This window comes from Suricata suricatta, chromosome 6 (assembly GCF_006229205.1).
Source record: "Suricata suricatta isolate VVHF042 chromosome 6, meerkat_22Aug2017_6uvM2_HiC, whole genome shotgun sequence".
NCBI lineage: Eukaryota > Metazoa > Chordata > Mammalia > Carnivora > Herpestidae > Suricata > Suricata suricatta.
This window is the reverse complement of record NC_043705.1, coordinates 69,626,612-69,643,888: the sequence shown is the minus strand read 5'-3', so window position 1 is coordinate 69,643,888 and position 17,277 is coordinate 69,626,612. Positions and strand designations below refer to the sequence as shown.

Here is a 17,277-nt window from a genome sequence, read left to right as displayed (position 1 = left end):
TAAAAAAAATAATTACAAATTGTGGTTTGTACTTTGGAAAAAAACCTGAGATTTAGAATAACAAGGGAGATGTTATTTTAAACTGAGGAAACAGGGAAAGTTTCTCTGGGAAGTACAAGACCTAAAGAATGAGAAAAGTCCAGCAATTCTTTAGGCTGGACATAAGTGAAGATGTCTTTGGCCAGTGTGGACAAATGAGCATGAAGATTAGAAGAGGCGTTATGCATTTTGGAACTGAAGAACTCTTCTTGGTAAAGAGCAAAGACACAATAAAAATATTTTAGGCCCAGAGTTGTACATACTATGTATTTTCACTATGATTATGAATAAAAATATGCTTTTAAAAATGAGTTCATCCAAATATGGGATATACGTAAACCCTTGGTGTGTCTGAGATTTCCAAATGGATATATAAAGTAGGCTGTTGATTATAGACAGGAATCTGGAGCTTGGGAAGTCTACCTGGTGAAATAAATTTGGGAGTTTTCAGCATATTCATGGTATTGAAAACTATGGTTCCAAATGAAGCCAGAAAGGAAAAAAGCAAGCAACCCTAAGAAGTCCCAAATAAGAGGAGAAGGTGTCATGGGAAATAAAGAATGGCCAGAGAGGGAGGAGGATGATATGAGATTGAGTCCCATCGATACCAAGAAAAATACAATGTGTCCAGAAAGAGGTAATATCAGCTATGTTGAGAGGCTACCTAAAATAAGGCCAGAAAATATACACTAGTATTGGTGGTATGGAAACACTTGGTGATCTGAAGGGCACCTTAAGTGGTAGGAATGGGCAGCTAAACTAGAATGGGGAAAAGAATGGAAGGTGAGACAGCAGGTGAATAAAGCTCTTCTAAGAAGTGATTTTGCAAAAGTAAACAGAATAGGATGGATGTTAGGAAATGGAGTATTGGCTATAGGAGAATGGGGGATTAAAGTTAGGGGTTTTTTTAAAGATATAAAACATTAGAGCATACTGCATCATGAAATAATGACTTCTAGCAGGAGTAATCACTGAATGCTAAGCAGATGACTGCTGACTTCCAAATGATGACCTAGGAAGCCAAAGATAGAAGTGTATGTCCTTCCCTTATAAAAATTTCTTTAAATCCACAAATTTAAACTCTTAGAAACTTATCATCACAAATCCCAACTACCTACATGTTTTATTCTTGGAATCTTTTGGACATAGAGGATAACAACCATTTGTGGTCACTTCTTGGAATCTAGACAAATCCAGACTAATACGGTTGGAGGGCTGGAGTAGGATATCACATGGCAAGAACACTGTGATGCTATATAATCCAAATATTGAGGACTCCAAGTTCTGTAGACAGTGTTTAAACTGGCGTAACTACCACTGCAGCTTATCAGTAACTCAGGCATCATATTAAAATCCATGTTAGTGATTTCTTCACACATTTCTGTGAGTGGCACAAGGACTGCATTTGTATTGAAAGTGTCGAGTGGTAGGGATGGCAAGAGGGGGAAGGAATAACTGCCCCATTTGGGCAAGTTTCTAACATGGAATGTGTAAGGTGATAAGAGCTATGGTGTCTTTGCAGATGCCCTTTATCGGGTCAATAATATTCTATTTCTAGTTGGTTGAGTGCTTTCATCATGAAGGGTTGTTGAATTTTTTCAAGTGTTCTTTGTGAATTTATTGAGATGATCAGTGGCTTTTGCCCTTTATTTGATTAACCTGGTGCATTACATCAACTAATTTTCAGATATTAAGCCAACCTTACATTCTGGGAATAAATCCCATTTGGCTATGTTATATAATGCTTTTTATATATTGTTAAATTTGATTTGCTAATATTTTAAAACAAATTGTATTTTATTTTTACTTTTTTTTTAGAAAGCAAGAAAGAGCAAGCAGTAGAGGGAGAGAAAGAATCTGAAGCAGGGTCCACACCCAGTGTGGAGCCCTATGTGGGGCTTGATCTCACAACCGTGAGACCATGACCTGAGCTGAAATAAAGAGTCGAACACTTAACCAACTGAGCTGCCTAGGCACCCCTGATTTGCTAATATTTTTGCTGTGGAACTATTATATTAATAATAATATTAGTCTGTAGTTTTCTTGTGATGTATTTGTCTGGCTTTGGAATCAGGAACATACTGATCTCATAAAAATAATTTGGAAGCATTCTTCTATTTTTTGGAAGAGTTTATGAAGGATTAGTATTAATTATTTTTTATTTAAAAATTTTAAAAACATTTTTATTTATTTTTGAGAGACAGAGCATGAGTGGGGGAGGGTCAGAGAGAGAGGGGGACACAGAATACAAGCAGTCTCCAGGCTCTGAGCTGTCAGACAGAGCCCAATGTGGGGCTCAAATTCATGAACTGATCCGAGCTGAAATCAGACACCCAACCGACTGAGCCATCCAGGTGCCCCAGTATTAATTCTTCTTTAAATGTTTGGCTGAGGGGCGCCTGGGTGGCTCAGTCGGTTGAGCGCCGGCTTCGGCTCAGGTCATGATCTTACGTTTCATGAGTTCGAGCCCCATGTCGGGCTCTGTGCTGACAGCTAGCTCAGAGCCTGGAGCCTGCTTCAGATTCTGTGTCTCCTCTCTCTGACCCTCCCCTTCTCTCACTGTCTCTCTTTGTCTCTCAAAAATAAATAAAAGACATTAAAAAAAATTTAAAAAAAAATAAATAAATGTTTGGTTGAATTAACCAGTGAAGCCATTTGGGTCTGAGCTTTTCTTTCTGGGTGTCTTAAAATGACCAATTCAATCTCTTTGTTCTAGGTCTGTCAGATTATTTTTATTTTTCAGTTAGTTTCAGTAGTTTGTGCCTTTCTAGAAATTTGTTCATTACATCTAAATTATCTAATTTGTTAATGTACAGTTGTTCGTAGTATTCCCTTAGAATTCTTTATTTCTGTAAGGTAATATTCCCTCTTTTTTCTTCCTGATTTTAGTAAGTCAGCTCTTTTCTCTTGTTTTCCAGGTCAGTTTAGCTAAAGGTTTGTCAACTTTGTTGATGTTTTCAATAAAACATCTTTTGGTTTCATTGTTTTCTCTACTGTTATTCTATTCTCTATCTCATTAATTTCTACTCTCTTATTATTATTTCTTTCCTTCTGCTTGCTTTGCAGAAACTTGTTTGGTCTTTTGGCTTGTCTCTTTTGGCATTAAACCTCTCCCCTACTAGTGAAATAGAGCAAGGATGATTGGAGCCCTAGATATTATATATATATGCTTATATATCTATTAAAATATGTGTAAGTGTATATAATATATAAGCAAATTTAATAAAGAAAGTAAACAATTACATTAATGTAGTTAGGAAGCAAAATATTTGGTATAAAACAGATACAGGTGCAAAAATCAAAGAATTAACAAAACTTGTAATATAAAATTTGAATTGAAACCATCAGCATGATCTCATGATTTGTTTTTCTTTTTTAAGTACATATACTTTCTAGATTTGTCCACTGGAACGGTCTAAAAACAATGAAAAACTGGAACACCTAGATTACACACAAGACAGGACAGAAAACGCACATGGTGGACGTGGAAGTCTGTCAAAGCAAGTTGCTAAAGATTATTATGAATAGGTCAGAAGGACTCAGGAACAACCTGAAGTGTCTTTCACAAACCAAATACAGGCCAGGTTGAACATTAGTAAGTACAATGAATGCAGAGGATTTAAACACAAATATGTGCTTAAATGTATTCATACCATATGTATTCATACTATACATATTCATACATACACTATGTATTCATACTATAGTGGGAAAAAAACCCTAAAATATTTGTCATCTTTGGAAGTTTCTAGGATGCTGTGATACACCACCAAATTCCCTTTATGAATGAAAGATTGCCTCTGCTAAAGGCAGTTGCCTTGCCCAAAATAATGTCCCTTTCTGGGAGCAGCGCACAACTAATGGCCACCCAACAAGAGCGTATAAGGGCCCGGATTCCCTCACCCCAAATGGAAACAATTCTGAAACATTTTACTAGTTTGAGAATTACTCAAAAAGTCATCTGATGCTCTACGGAGAAAGTAGCAAAACTCAAACCTCTCTCTCTGTACACAATCTTTCTTTTTCCTTTCCCTTTGATGTCAGGAGCACTCTCTAAGAAACCTCCTTCATGTTAATCTCTAATATTGCCTGTTCCTAAATTTATATAATCATAAAGCTTACCTTGAGTAATTTTCTCAGTAAGTCCTATAGGCATATCCAGATTATGTAACTTTAATCACCACAGGTTAATCAATGAGAAAGCCAATAGAATACAGTGATTAAAGGCAATCTTTGGTGCAAACATGCTTCACATCAACAATCTATGTGACCATAGTAACACCAGGTGATAATAAACTAGTTTTATCACTTTTACCCTATTATATGTCCAAGCAGTAGTTTTTAAATCATGGATAATCCTAAACGTTTCAGGGAATGTTGACAATATTATTTTGGATGATGGCTTGGGGAAGTTCCAAAAACTGTTGAAGTCTGAGATTAAACAACAGCAATAATACACGCACACAATTTCTTTGGAAAAGAGGGGAGTGAATCAAATTACATCAACTTCTGCATTTATATCAGCACTGATAGAATTATCAGATAACTTGGGTGATAAAAGTGTTGACATTCCTGCAAACGAGGTGAAATGGGAAACGACCGCTGGGAAGCTAACACCCTTTTATGGAAATACAGAATGTTATTTTCCCCCACAATCAAAACAAAGGAGAGTAAGGACTGAAACTGTATTAGTAGTCGTAAAACAATTTAGTGGGTGGAACCCAGTATTAATTTTTTTTTTGCAAAGATACTATCAGAGTACATTTTATTTAGTAGAGTATTGTTTTATATGTATGTGGTGTACATGTATAGTTGGGACCTCAAAATAAAATGCATTTCTTACTCTACATCGGGGAAACTGTTTAAAAGTCTCAGATTCTGCTCCTCAAAGCCTGCATCACAGGAAAACTGTAGGACTGTCGCTAGACCAGAGAGGGACTCCCTCTCCCTCGCTTCAGCGTACTTACGAAGGAGTCGCTCACGACTAGTACCACGTTGGGTGCAACGGGCCAAATCCCAGCAGTTCCTCGTCTCTGCCCACCTGCCCCGGGGTCTGGTGCTGCCAACGCTGTGGCTGCGACCACCGACACCCACAGTAACAGCATTGCAGAGAGCAGTTCACGGACGCAGGGCCCGCGGTCTCCCTCTAGGAACGCCCCTGGGAAGAGGTGGGCGGGGATCGCACTGTTCAGTTGTTTCCCTCCAGCGTTTTACTGGCAGAACTACAATTCCCAGCAGGCGGGGCATGAACACATGCGCAAAGGGAGCATTCCTTACCTCACATTAAGACCTTTTAAGCAAATACCGAGCAAGCTAAAACCTCAGCCACTTTCAGTCACGTGAACGATGCGTGGGGAATGCGCATGCGTCCGGACTCTAGGCTTGGCATTTGGGGGAGAAGAATCTGTCCAGGTGGGTTTGGGTCGCTCGCTGTAGCTTTTGCAGAAGTTAGAGGTAATACGCGGTTGAAATGGTAACTAGAGAGAGAAAGGGTCAGGGGCCAGGCCTGCTCATTTTGTGTCGTGGAAGCATGACTGAGTATTAGCCAAGACCGTGAACTAGGCGATGATGAGGTGGCAGCGCGTCTGTCACTTAAGTTAGATGGGGCGGTTCTTTGGGGGGCTTCTGACTCTACCGCCTCCGGTACGACGTGGATTCGTGGGGCTCTCGACTACGTTCTCCCAAGGAAATTTCTCGCCTGCCACTTCTTATTGTCAGTGCAGTAGGATTTATCGTGTTCCGTGGAGGGGGGAGCGGGGCCTACTAAGTAAGTTTCATGTTCTAGACGGGGGAAAGCTGAGTTGCATCTTGCCTTGAGAGTGCATAGGAGAGAGGGGAACAGGCTCTCACATGAAGAAAGGTTGAGTTGTGTTACGAGTTCGATTAATTGACAGAGGATCAGAATATCATTGTTCTGCTGCAGAAAGTCACTGGTCTCTCTTGACTGTTGAAATACTTTGGAGGATTCTGGAAGAAGCCAATTTCTGCCCCAGAGCCAAATTTTTATTTCATTATCACGGTTTCAGTTATATAGTTTGTCCATCACGTTAGTAGTATTAATATTTTGACAGGAAAAGGAGGAGTGACAGTACGTAAAATAGAATCAACTCAATTTACTATTTTCTGTAATCCTCACTTTCACCATTTTGCAGATAGGAAAACGGAGGCTTGGACAGGTTAAAGGATTTACCCAAGATTGCACAGGGAGCCAGTCTGAGCAGGATTTGAACTTTAGTAGTCTGTGCTGTAATTCACTACAATTTTCTGTTCCTAGTTATAAAATTTTATGACATTCTGTTGAGCTTAAACTCTATTCATATTGACAAATCCTTAGGAAGCATTTTTAAGCTAAGTGTGGGAATACAAACCTAAACAATAATAGTTCCTGTACACAGGAACTTACACTGTAGGGAAATAAAACTAACATACGTGAAATTGGGAGGTAATGTAGGTAGGCTACCTCATGATCAGGATATGTTTCAGAAATTTGTTTCGAATTAATTTTGAATGCAGAATGTGTTTTATCATAGAAGCATTGTTGACTGACCTTTAGGTTTGTAAAAAATGTATTTATTTATGATGTGGTACTATTTCTCTGAATAGTATTTACTCTCTGGCCTTATTTTCAGAGGACATATATTCTCAAGTCCTGCTCACAATGACAGGAACAAATCGTTTTTCCTCTCTCTCCCCTTGGCAGTGCCCATGGGAGCAGGTACTGCGGTTAGCTGGAGCAAGATGGATATTTTAGGGTCCCCGAGACATAGTGCTGGAAGTATCTGAGAGGCTTCTAGTCCTACTTCCCATCTGACATTCAGTTTGTCTTGCAACATTCCTGCCAAGCGAATTGTCCAGTCTGTGCTTTTTTATCTTGAATGATGGAAATGCACTTTGTTTGAGCAGCAGATTCCACGTTTATCATATTTAATTATTGAAAGTTTTTATTTTGAATTGAAGTCCATCACCCTCTATATTTAATCATTCATTGGTCCATTTCTCTTCATTTTTACCTGGGTAATCTCCTTTTCAATAATGCTTCTTGCTTCTTTCTTCACCAATCTTTTTTTTGCCAAGGCCTTCCTCATTTCCTTCAGCTAGTTATATAATTGCAACATTTCTTCATCATTTTGATCATTCTTTTGTGGAGCATTTTTACAGATCAGTAATTATCTGAAAAGGTACTTTTCTGCACATCTTTATGTATGCACGTGCCTGTGTAAGTGCTGCAGTGAGGGTAGGCACTCCATTATATGTACATTTAAATCATCAGATTTGTATGTTAGAGATTGCTTGCTTTTGTGAAATAGTTAACTGCAGGGGCATCTGGGTGGCTCAGTCGGTTGGGCGGCGGACTTCAGTCCAGGTCATGATCTCACAGCTTGTGGGTTCGAGCCCCGTGTAGGCTCTGTGCTGACAGCTCACAGCCTGGAGCCTTCTTCTGATTCTGTGTCTCCCTCTCTCTTTGGCCCTTCCCAACTCACGCTCTGTGTCTCTCTCTCTCAAAAAAAAAAAAAAAAAAAAAAAAAAAAAAAAAAAAAAAAAAAAAAAAAAAAAAAAAAAAAAAAAAAAAAAAAAAAACCAGAAGAAACAGTTAACTGCAGTTCAGAAAGATCTTCAACTGAAAGGTCTTGGTATAGATTATGATTCTTTATTGTTCTTTTAATGTCCAGTATACCCATAGCATTATATTCTGCCTTAGAAAAAGGAGGCTAAGTATGAAGTTACTGAGTATGTGGAGTAAATCCAGTACTGTCTTCACCACTTATGATTCTGTGAATATTTCTTGATTATCTACAACATACTGGACACTGTAGGAAAAAGAAGAGTAATAGAAATAGTCTTTGCTTCTAAGGAACTTCCAGTTTAGTTGTGGGAAACAAGCACATTACTTTTAAATTTAATAATAGTATAAAAGGTATAAAAATATATAGTTAATTGTCAAACATACAAAAGCAAAACCCAGACTATCCCAAATTATACTTTGGATAATGCTCTTGTGCTTCCAAATTAATTGCTGTTCGTTAAAGTAAATGTTCCATTGAAACATAAGTTTTAGAAATGCCAGGTTAAAATATCCTTGGGTCTTTAGGACTTCTCAGAGCCTTTAGAGTGCTAATACACATTTAGAATGACTTTTAAAGAGTGAGATCTATAATGTATAGTATTAGCAAAATTAGTCGATGGTCTATTAATAACTTTAAGCATATGGATATTCCTTGGAATACTTTTTGAAAATGTTGGTATAGATTAAAAGTGTTAGAAGTTCAGGGGTGCCTGGTTGGCTCAGTTGGTGAAGAGTCTGACTCTTGATTTTGGCTCATATCGTTACCTCATGATTCCTGAGACCTAACCCCAGGTTCGGCTCTGTGCTGACAGTACTGAGCCTGCTTGGGATTTTTTCCCTCCCTTTCTCTGTCTCTGCCCTTCACCTACTCATGCCCATTCTCTCTTTCTCTCTCAAAATAAATAAATGTAAAAAAGTTAAAGTGTTAAAACTTCAGACTAGTGAGATTCATCTAAAAAGCTTTTATGCTTTACACTTGAATTTGGCCTTGATCACATATACCATTTGAGTAGATGGAAGCAAGTATGGACAGGCTGCATGAGAGAAGCAAAGATGTATAATTGGAAAGTATTGGGGGATAGTGAAAAAGGTAATGTGAGCTAATACCAAAAAAGAGATGCTTTCTTTCTCATTTTAGCAAACTGAGAATTACTGCTTTTTGGCAGTGGGAAAACTAGATGTTTAGAGTAGGCTTTGGGAGCTTGATAATTCACCATTTATTGAGTACATATTACTCAAAAGGTGTTGGACATGTAAGGAACTCCAAAGATACAATGCTTTTGTTTGGGGATTTGTTGACATAGGAGACAGGACACATCAATATAGCATAGTAAAAAACAAAACAAAACAAAACGACATTGGTTAGGTTTGAATTGAGTATCTCAACTAAAAAATGTTTCGGTGGTTCAAAGGATGGAGAGATTTCTTTACTCTGGACTAGTAATCATGTGATTCCAAGAAAATACTTGTGTTTGATGATAGCATCTTTTGAGGAACATTGGTAAGAAGGTTACTTCTTGATACACATTAGGGTTTTTTAATGTGTAGAGAAAGTTTGTAGGAACCATATGGGTTAGGAATAGAAAAAAGGTGAAGTTGATTGAGGGTAGCAGTAGATAAGGAGACTAGAACTAATAGGCAGTTGACCCTTGAACAACATAGGAATTGGGGGTGCTGACCCCCGCCAAGTAGTCAGAAATCCATGTGTAACTTTTACTCCTCAAAAACCTAACTACTAATAGCCGACTGTTGACTAGAAGCCTTACCAATAATACAAAGTTAACACCTGATTTTGTATGTTATAGGTATTATATACTGTATTCTTACAATAAAGTAATCTAAAGGAAAGAAAAGGTTATTAAGAAATCATAAGGAAGAGAAAAAATCCACTTCTCAAACTTGTGTTATTTGAGGGTCAACTGTGTAGTATGTTCAGGCACTGCATTTACATACATATGAAGTAAGTGATGTAATCCTCACTTTACCAATAAGGAAATAGGCTTGGAGGGACACCTGGGTGGCTCAGTCAGTTAAGGAAATAGGCTTGGAGTAGTGAAGTAAGGTGTCCAAGGTCAGGTTGAACTGGAGTCCAGATGTTTCTGATTTAGTTGTGGTTTTCGGAGTGGGTATGATAGCATGAAGGGGCTGCCAAAATCTAGGGTATTTTGTAAGAACAGTGTTGAAGTGACTGAATAGTAAATTACAGTCTGAGTCATATATTTGGGGTTCAGAGAAGTTAGTGGAATGGAGAGTCAGGTATTTACTTTTATTTTACCTTCCCTCCCTACCCCTCTTGTTTTAACTTTTATTTTACTTTCTTAGACATTATTTAGATCACAATATATATATTTTTTACATTGAGGTATTTTATTTGCATGCTTTTATTACATCCCTAGAAAAGAATCTCAGGATTTACCCTCCTGTGTGTTTTCCTCTTGCTTCTTCCTGGTCAGTGATGCCAACTGAGGTTGTCAGTGAAACCAAATTGGCAGGATGGGAGCAGATTATTCTGCCATTTTTCTAGACCTTTGAGTGGTACATCAAGTCTGGAACTGATCACTCCAAACTTGTTTAACCTGCCGGTGAGGTTCACAACAGTTTTCCCAGCCCTGTGATCATCAGTGATTTCAAAGTTGCCTACGTAATCATGCTTCATCATCAGAGTTAGAAACCAGACGATGACTTTGGAGCGTGGCCCAGTAAGAACCCGGTGTTCGCCTCTCCTGGCATTGTTGATGCTACTGAGAGCATCTGCCAGGACTTCTCATGAGCACCGTTATGGTGGCATGGACAGTTGGGGGACGGAGGAGGCGTCAATAGTAAGACCGTTTTGTGTGGAACTAACCATTCTATTTGAGTATACTGCCAGGAAACTCGCTTTTTCTTTTTTGTTCACCCCACCTGCTTCTCCTAAATTTTATTTATTTCCTAGTTTAAAGTAGCATGGCTTTTTTTTTTTTTCTTTAGTTCTTTGAAGTCACTTCCATTCTCTCCATGAAACATTCTAGGTTAATTTTGACAGAATTTATCCCAGGGATCCTATTAAAAGATATTTAGAATGATATGTAGAATTTGTGTGAATATTTCAGATGGTTATTTAGATGGGATTTTTGACATTTAAAAAAGTTTTCTCTATTTTCATTAGATTATAAATTATCTAGTTACATGATGTGGGCAACATTTTATGTATTTATAATTCATTTTTTTAATGTTAAAATTTTTTAAATGTTTATTTTAAAAAAGAGAGAGAGAGAGAGCACAAGCAGGGGAGGGGCAGAGATAGAGGGAGACACAGAATCCAAAGCAGGCTCCAGGCACTGAGCTGTCAGCACAGAGCCCGACATGGGGCTCAAACCCACGAACCGTGAGATCATGACCTGAGCCAAGGTACAACGCTTAACTGACTGAGCCATTTAGGCATTCCTACATATCTGTAATTCTTTTTATGGCATAAAACAGTCATTTTAATGTAGTTATGATCCACATAAGGAGTAAGTAAGTGCTGTTAATTGTCCTTGATTCAAAATAAAGTAGCACAGAAATAGTTGATACTCTTTTTTTGGCTCAAGTTTTTATACTGAGGCTAATTAATGTATTTTGAGTTACTGGAATGTTTTTTGGGAATTTTTTCTGATTGCTTATGGATGCACTTTTTATCACCAGAGTCTGTGGGAATACAGACCAATTCTGTGAAATTTGGGGAAAGAAGAAAAGATGAAAAAGTATACTTAACTATTTCTTGTGTTTTAAATTATGAATTGTGAAAATTAAACCTGAATTTGATATGTTAAAAAATTCACAGAGTTTTGGATTGTTTATCATCCTTTTTATGTGCCTAATTATTTCATGTTTTCTTAATTTAGATGGATAATGTTTAAGGAACATTCTGAAATTCAAGTGAAAAAGAAGGTAGCAGATAATAGTTAAAAGGTAAGTGTCCAGAATGCTAAATATGTAATAGGTAATTGGAGTCTATTTTTACTTAATGATTGTTTTTAACCAATTCCTTTCAGAGGAAGGGTGTGATGATATTATAGGTTGTTATGCCAGACTACAGGTCTTCACAAAACACTTTCAGACTTTTGTTACTTGACTTAAGAGTATCAAGTTTTGCTTTTCTGTAATTAATTTCCATTATCATTATTGTTATTCACTGTTTTGTTGTTATTTTTCCTTTGTGGAGTCTTTGTATCTGCACAATGGAATGTAGTTGAAGGTTCCATAGCTTTAGCTGGAGTGTGTAGGACATAGGGATTCATCCACCTACATTTGTTAGTTTTGATGTTTAACATTTTCGTATATTTGTCATTTTCTAACTTTTTAAAGTGCAGTTGTTGCTACTGTTTATGCTTGATGTGTTGAATAAAACCCTTTTGGTTTGGTACTAGAAACTCTTTCACTGAGTGAAAGTGGGCAAAATTGAAAAAGAATGACGTAAAAAAAAGTAAGAAAAAGAATGACATGAGACAGAAGAACAAAACAGGAGAGATTATCAGGGAAAGTAGATGAGCTGTGGAAGAATATTAAAGACACTTGTAAGAGAGCTAGATTTTACTTTGATGTGTTGGAAGTGCTTGAAATAGAGGGAAGTGTCCCAAATACAAGTGTATGTGGTGACATGGAAATACTTTGGTTAGTAGGTTTTACCCTCTGAAAGTGGATTTGCTGGTACCTTTAGAAGGTTAGTACTTCGGAACGCTTTGTTCAGAAAATGAATGGATGAATCTCTCTCTTCTCTACCCCAGCTCCCAAAAATAGGAAGAAGTTTTTAGGCCTAGAAAGGGACAGATTATTTTGTCTTTTCAAAAATTAGTTAATATGCTGAAACTGACCTATGTCTCTATATCTACATGGTCTATATCTGTATCTCTCTACCTGTTTAAATGGTAGGTGAAGAGAGAGAGGACTCAGTACTAGCATACCAAATTAAATGAAGAAGGATTAAGGAGAGAAGACTAGAAGATTCCTGCAGCAAGAGTAATTGAAATTACTTGGGGAGACATATAGGAATATGGAAAGGTATTAAACATTAATTGATTGCCAAGGGAAGAATGGAGTTTGTCTATAGTGGTCTTTAAAAATAACTTAGGGGCACCTAGGTGGCTCAGTCTGCTAAGCGTCTGACTTTGGCTCAGGTCATAATCTCACGGTTTGTGGGTTTGTCTGTTCATGCTGTGTCTCTCTCTGTTTCTCAAAAATGAATAATGTTAAATGGGAGAGGGGCAGAGAGAGAGGGAGATACAGAATCTGAAGCAGGCTCCAGTCTCTGAGCCTTCAGCCCAGAGCCCAACACGTGTCTCCAACCCACAGACTGAGATCATGACCTGAGGTGAGGTTGGGCACTTAACTGAGCCCTCCAGGCACCCCAGTTCTGCCTTGTTTGAATGTGCTTCCCCTCACATGTTGGGTGGTAGAAAAGGTAGTGATCTTTTCCCATAAAGTTGAATTCTTCCATTTGCTTTTGTTTAGTCTTAACACAGTTTTTGTTCCTTTTTAACTTACTTATTTTTCTCCTTGGATGTCTCTTGTAATCCCTTGCTGTTGGTTGAGATTAGTTGTTATCATCATTGATTTCTCTGCTGTTTTAATCTGCAGTTATCCACCCAAGATAACTTTGGTGTGAGAAAATTCAATGTGAAATCAGCATTGAAATTTATTGCCTGTTCCAGTCCAAGTTTGTAGGCTATAGAAAAAAAAAAATCCTGAGGTTTGCACCTATAAATTTATACCAAGATAAACTCAGGTAAGAGAACAATTTCTAAAATAAGAGCATATGAAATATACTGCTTTAATTGTATAATTAATATAATTAGGCAAAAAGTCACTTTCCTGCATATTTAAGGAATCTGATTCTAGCTGCAGATAAATTGATTTTATATTTTTTTATTAATTTGAATCTAACTTATTTAAGTCAAAAGGATTGGGTTTTGTTTTGCTTTGTTTTGTTTTTTATTTTGTTGTTTTATGAGTTACCTGAGTGGCTCAGTCGATTAAAGGGCTGACTTGGGCTCAGGTCATTAGCTCGTAATTTGTGATTTTGAGCCCCACATCAGACTCTGTGCTGACAGCTCTGCCCCTCCCCTGCTCGCATTCCAGCTCTCTCTGTCAAAAATAAGTAAATGTCAAAATTTTTTTAATTAAAAATTAATATTGCTTAAATTTAAATGAAGAAATATTTTACCTACCAGTTAAAATGTCTTTTTATGGTTCAAATTAGTACATAATCCTCTAGTATTTTCATTACCTTCATTTAAGCATAAACATCGAATTTATTCCTCTCACGTAATACTATACTGCTATAACTCAACAGTGACCCTTACCATGAAGAAAGTTAATTTATATTTTATAGAAATCAGTGTTAAAACAATACTTTCTTACACTCTTATGTCATAGTTACTGAAATTTATTTGTGTTAGTGTTTTTACTTTGTATTTGGGCTTATTCTACCAAATCTTGCTTAATGTAGAAATGGATTGAGATTGATATGTATTTTGAGTCCTGGTACATTAGATAATCTGTGTTTTATCCTACTGTGTGAAGAATGAGTATAACTCAAATACAATTCAGTTTAAACAAATATTTATTAATGTGTACCATTTGTCAGATACTAGGTCCTGGCAATAATACAACATAGTACACAACACAACACAACCACAGACAAAAATCCTTGTTTCCATGGAACTTATATTCTGGTGGGTTTGAGAAATAGATAATAAATAAAATAAGTAAAATATATATGTGTAAGATGCTAAGTGTTAGGGATGGGATTAAGGCAATATTGGGTGGTTGGGTGTTGGGGATGAGGAAGTGTTGAAATTTTAAATAGCTTGGCTAGCCAGAGTTTCACCAAGCAATGGCATTTGAATAAAAATCTGAAGAGGTAAGGGAATAATGCTATATGTACCTTAAGGTGGAAAGAGTGTCCCAGGGAGCAGGAATTTCATATGCCTTTTTCAGATAATTAAGTTTGTTGGAGTTGTTATAATTAGACACATAATATTATAGGTTCACTCAAGCTTTTTATTTTGACAGGATGTCCAGCAAGGAAGTAAAGACTGCTCTAAAAAGCGCTAGAGATGCAATCAGAAACAAAGAATACAAAGAAGCGTTGAAACATTGTAAGGTAACTGATGGGTTTTTTTCCTTCCACAATGAAAGTATGTTTCACACTCACAAGCATTATGGATGTAATATGTGTATCATTTATTGTCTAAATTTAACAAAAATGCCGAGGTTGTTTAGGAGCTCCATTAGAGTGGCTGTGCTAGGACAAACTAACTCACCGTTCTTAATTTTGTCTGTCTCTGTATTGGTAACTTACCAGTCATGTTCTTCCAACCTGAATACCTCTGTGGTATCTTTTGATGGGTTGTACAATGGAGAACTACGGTGTCATAAAGTTCTCCTTCTTGAGAGGTGACATTATAATTCTATTTGGTTTGTGCATGGGAGACTCAGGATTCTAAAGCTCCCTTGTATGTTGCTGATGGGAATTTGCAGGAGGGAGAGAGAGAGTGGTGGTAGAAGTGAAGTCCTTGGGAAGGTAAGAGTGGAGGGGATCCCAAGTTTGAGAGGAAGGTCTTTGATACTTCTTCCATTTTAGCAGGAGGAAAGACAGGTGTGAATCCATAAATTGTAAGATTTGTGGATTTGGGGGTAGGAAGAGGGGAATGTTGCCCTCTGATGTCTTCTATTTTCTTAGTGAGATATAAGCTGATAGTGGAAGAGCAATTGTACAGGAGGTTTGAGATAAAGGAAGGTATAAAGTAGTTGTTATTTACTGGGAAAGCTAACTTACTAGTGAAAGTTGGAAAGGATTGCCAGGCCCCCCTGAAGGTTCATTTAAAGTTTCACGTTATTGAAGTGAAATCAGTGAACTCAGTTGTGTAGTTTCTCCCTTTATGTTCAGCTTCTTAAGCTTAGAAATGAGCATGTTGTGGGTCAAGTATGAATGCTGAGAAAGATGATGGGGAAGAGAGGAGTGGGGGTTGAGGATGTTTGCAAGGGAGTGATGACAGTGATAGGTCAGGGGAGTCTAAGCCGGGAAAGGAGGGATGAGAATTGAGAAGTGGGGCAAGAGTAGGAAAGAGAGGGGTCTCAAAGAATCGGACATATCAGAGGTTAAAGAATTGTTAGCTTTGGGGGCGCCTGGGTGGCTCAGTTGGTTGGGCGTCCGACTTCAACTCAGGTCATGATCATGCAGTTTGTGAGTTCAAGCCCCGCATTGGGCTCTGTGCTGACAGCTCAGAGCCTGGAGCCTTCTTCAGATTCTGTGTCTCCCTCTCTCTTTGCCCTTCCCCTGCTCACGCTATGTCTCTGTCTCTGTCTCTCTCTCTCAAAAATAAATAAACATTAAAAATAATAATTAAAAAGAAATCGTTAGCTTTGGTTGTTAACTCATTGTTGGGTTTTTGGGAGGCAGCATTGTTGGATAGAATGGAATTTGTGCTATAGATTGGTGACAGATCGCTACAAGTGTTATGCGGATGCATAAATAATCTGCTTCAACTCATGTAGATATTCTTATTTTCTCTAGAGTATGTAAAATCTTAAGAGCTGATTTCATTTTAGCTACTAGTTTTCTTACACTCGAACATAGTGATTTTCTGATTCAAACTTTTACCTTAGCAAAGAGCTGTTATTTCTGAAAGCCGTATCTGTACATATAATTTTTATTCCTGTTGACAGGTTGTGTTTAAACATTCATCACCACCAATTATTTTGAATATATTTGATGTAGTCACATTGGGGTCAGTCTGCTTTCCTACCCTTCAATATCAATGAAAACTCTTATCTGTCTACGAGGGGGCAGTGCTGTAATAGTCAAAGAAGATGTGCGTGAAATGATTTGGAAACCAGCTTTGTGAGTTGACCCGTGGCAGTGTGGAGTGGAAGCAGGCCACAAGGTTGGGTGGTCTGAGGAGTCCTACTCTTTTATGCATAGCATTTTCAAGGAGCATGGGAAGGCATTTGATGGAGGCATCAGGATTACTTGGGCAACTCTTAAAAAATATGCCTCATATTTTTGACCCTTTACAGTTGTTGATCCAGTTCCACTCCTCCTCACCTTGAGGAAACTGAAGACCAGAGAGGTTAAGTGGCTTTCTTAAGATTGCTCAGTAGCAGATCCAGATTTCCTGACTCTCAAGTAGACTGTCTTTTAGTTGTGTTTTGCCCATCAGCTTCCAAAATGTAATGACTGCTCTTTTAATTTTTTTAACCAGACAGTGTTAAAACAAGAGAAAAGTAACTATAATGCCTGGGTTTTTATTGGTGTTGCTGCAGCTGAGCTCCAACAACCCGATCAGGCCCAGGGCGCCTATAAGAAAGCTGCTGAACTCGAGCCAGACCAGTTACTGGCTTGGCAGGTGTGTGCACATTCCGTTCCCTATGTTATAGTAAAGAATTTTTTTCTCATTTTAAAATATAGCTTTAAAATAAGCATTTAAATCTTTATTTGTCCCACAGAAGAAAACAATTTAAATGTATTGTTTTTCCAGGTAGTTAAAACCTGGAAAACCAGGTAGTTAAAAAAAAAAAAAGATGCCAGGGATGCTCTTTACCATTATTTAACATCCAATCCAATGAATTATTTCTAAATGTGAGGATTAGAATTAAAATATAATTACATAAATCGCTAACTCAGTTATGTGTGCATATGAAAGATTTATTAA

At 37.5% G+C, this 17,277-nt stretch overlaps 2 protein-coding genes and 1 pseudogene across 3 annotated transcripts in view; 1 reads left to right on the top strand and 2 right to left on the bottom strand.

The window, feature by feature from the left end:
* The window catches only part of ARSK (arylsulfatase family member K), a 43,863-nt gene extending 38,630 nt beyond the window's left edge, over positions 1-5,233 (bottom strand). The window contains exon 1 of the mRNA XM_029941347.1: positions 5,007-5,233. Coding sequence (XP_029797207.1) covers positions 5,007-5,144 — 138 coding nt within the window. The 5' untranslated portion in view covers positions 5,145-5,233. The remainder of the gene's footprint in view (positions 1-5,006) is intronic.
* A 160-nt stretch (positions 5,234-5,393) lies between these two features.
* The window catches only part of TTC37 (tetratricopeptide repeat domain 37), an 83,280-nt gene continuing 71,396 nt past the window's right edge, over positions 5,394-17,277 (top strand). For both annotated transcript variants that reach the window (XM_029942621.1, XM_029942622.1), the window contains exons 1-5: positions 5,394-5,451; positions 11,467-11,533; positions 13,199-13,346; positions 14,636-14,726; positions 16,828-16,971. In XM_029942621.1, the coding sequence (XP_029798481.1) occupies positions 14,637-14,726; positions 16,828-16,971 (234 nt within the window). In that variant the 5' untranslated portion in view covers positions 5,394-5,451; positions 11,467-11,533; positions 13,199-13,346; position 14,636. The remainder of the gene's footprint in view (positions 5,452-11,466; positions 11,534-13,198; positions 13,347-14,635; positions 14,727-16,827; positions 16,972-17,277) is intronic.
* Positions 9,971-11,895, bottom strand: LOC115293467 (annotated as a pseudogene).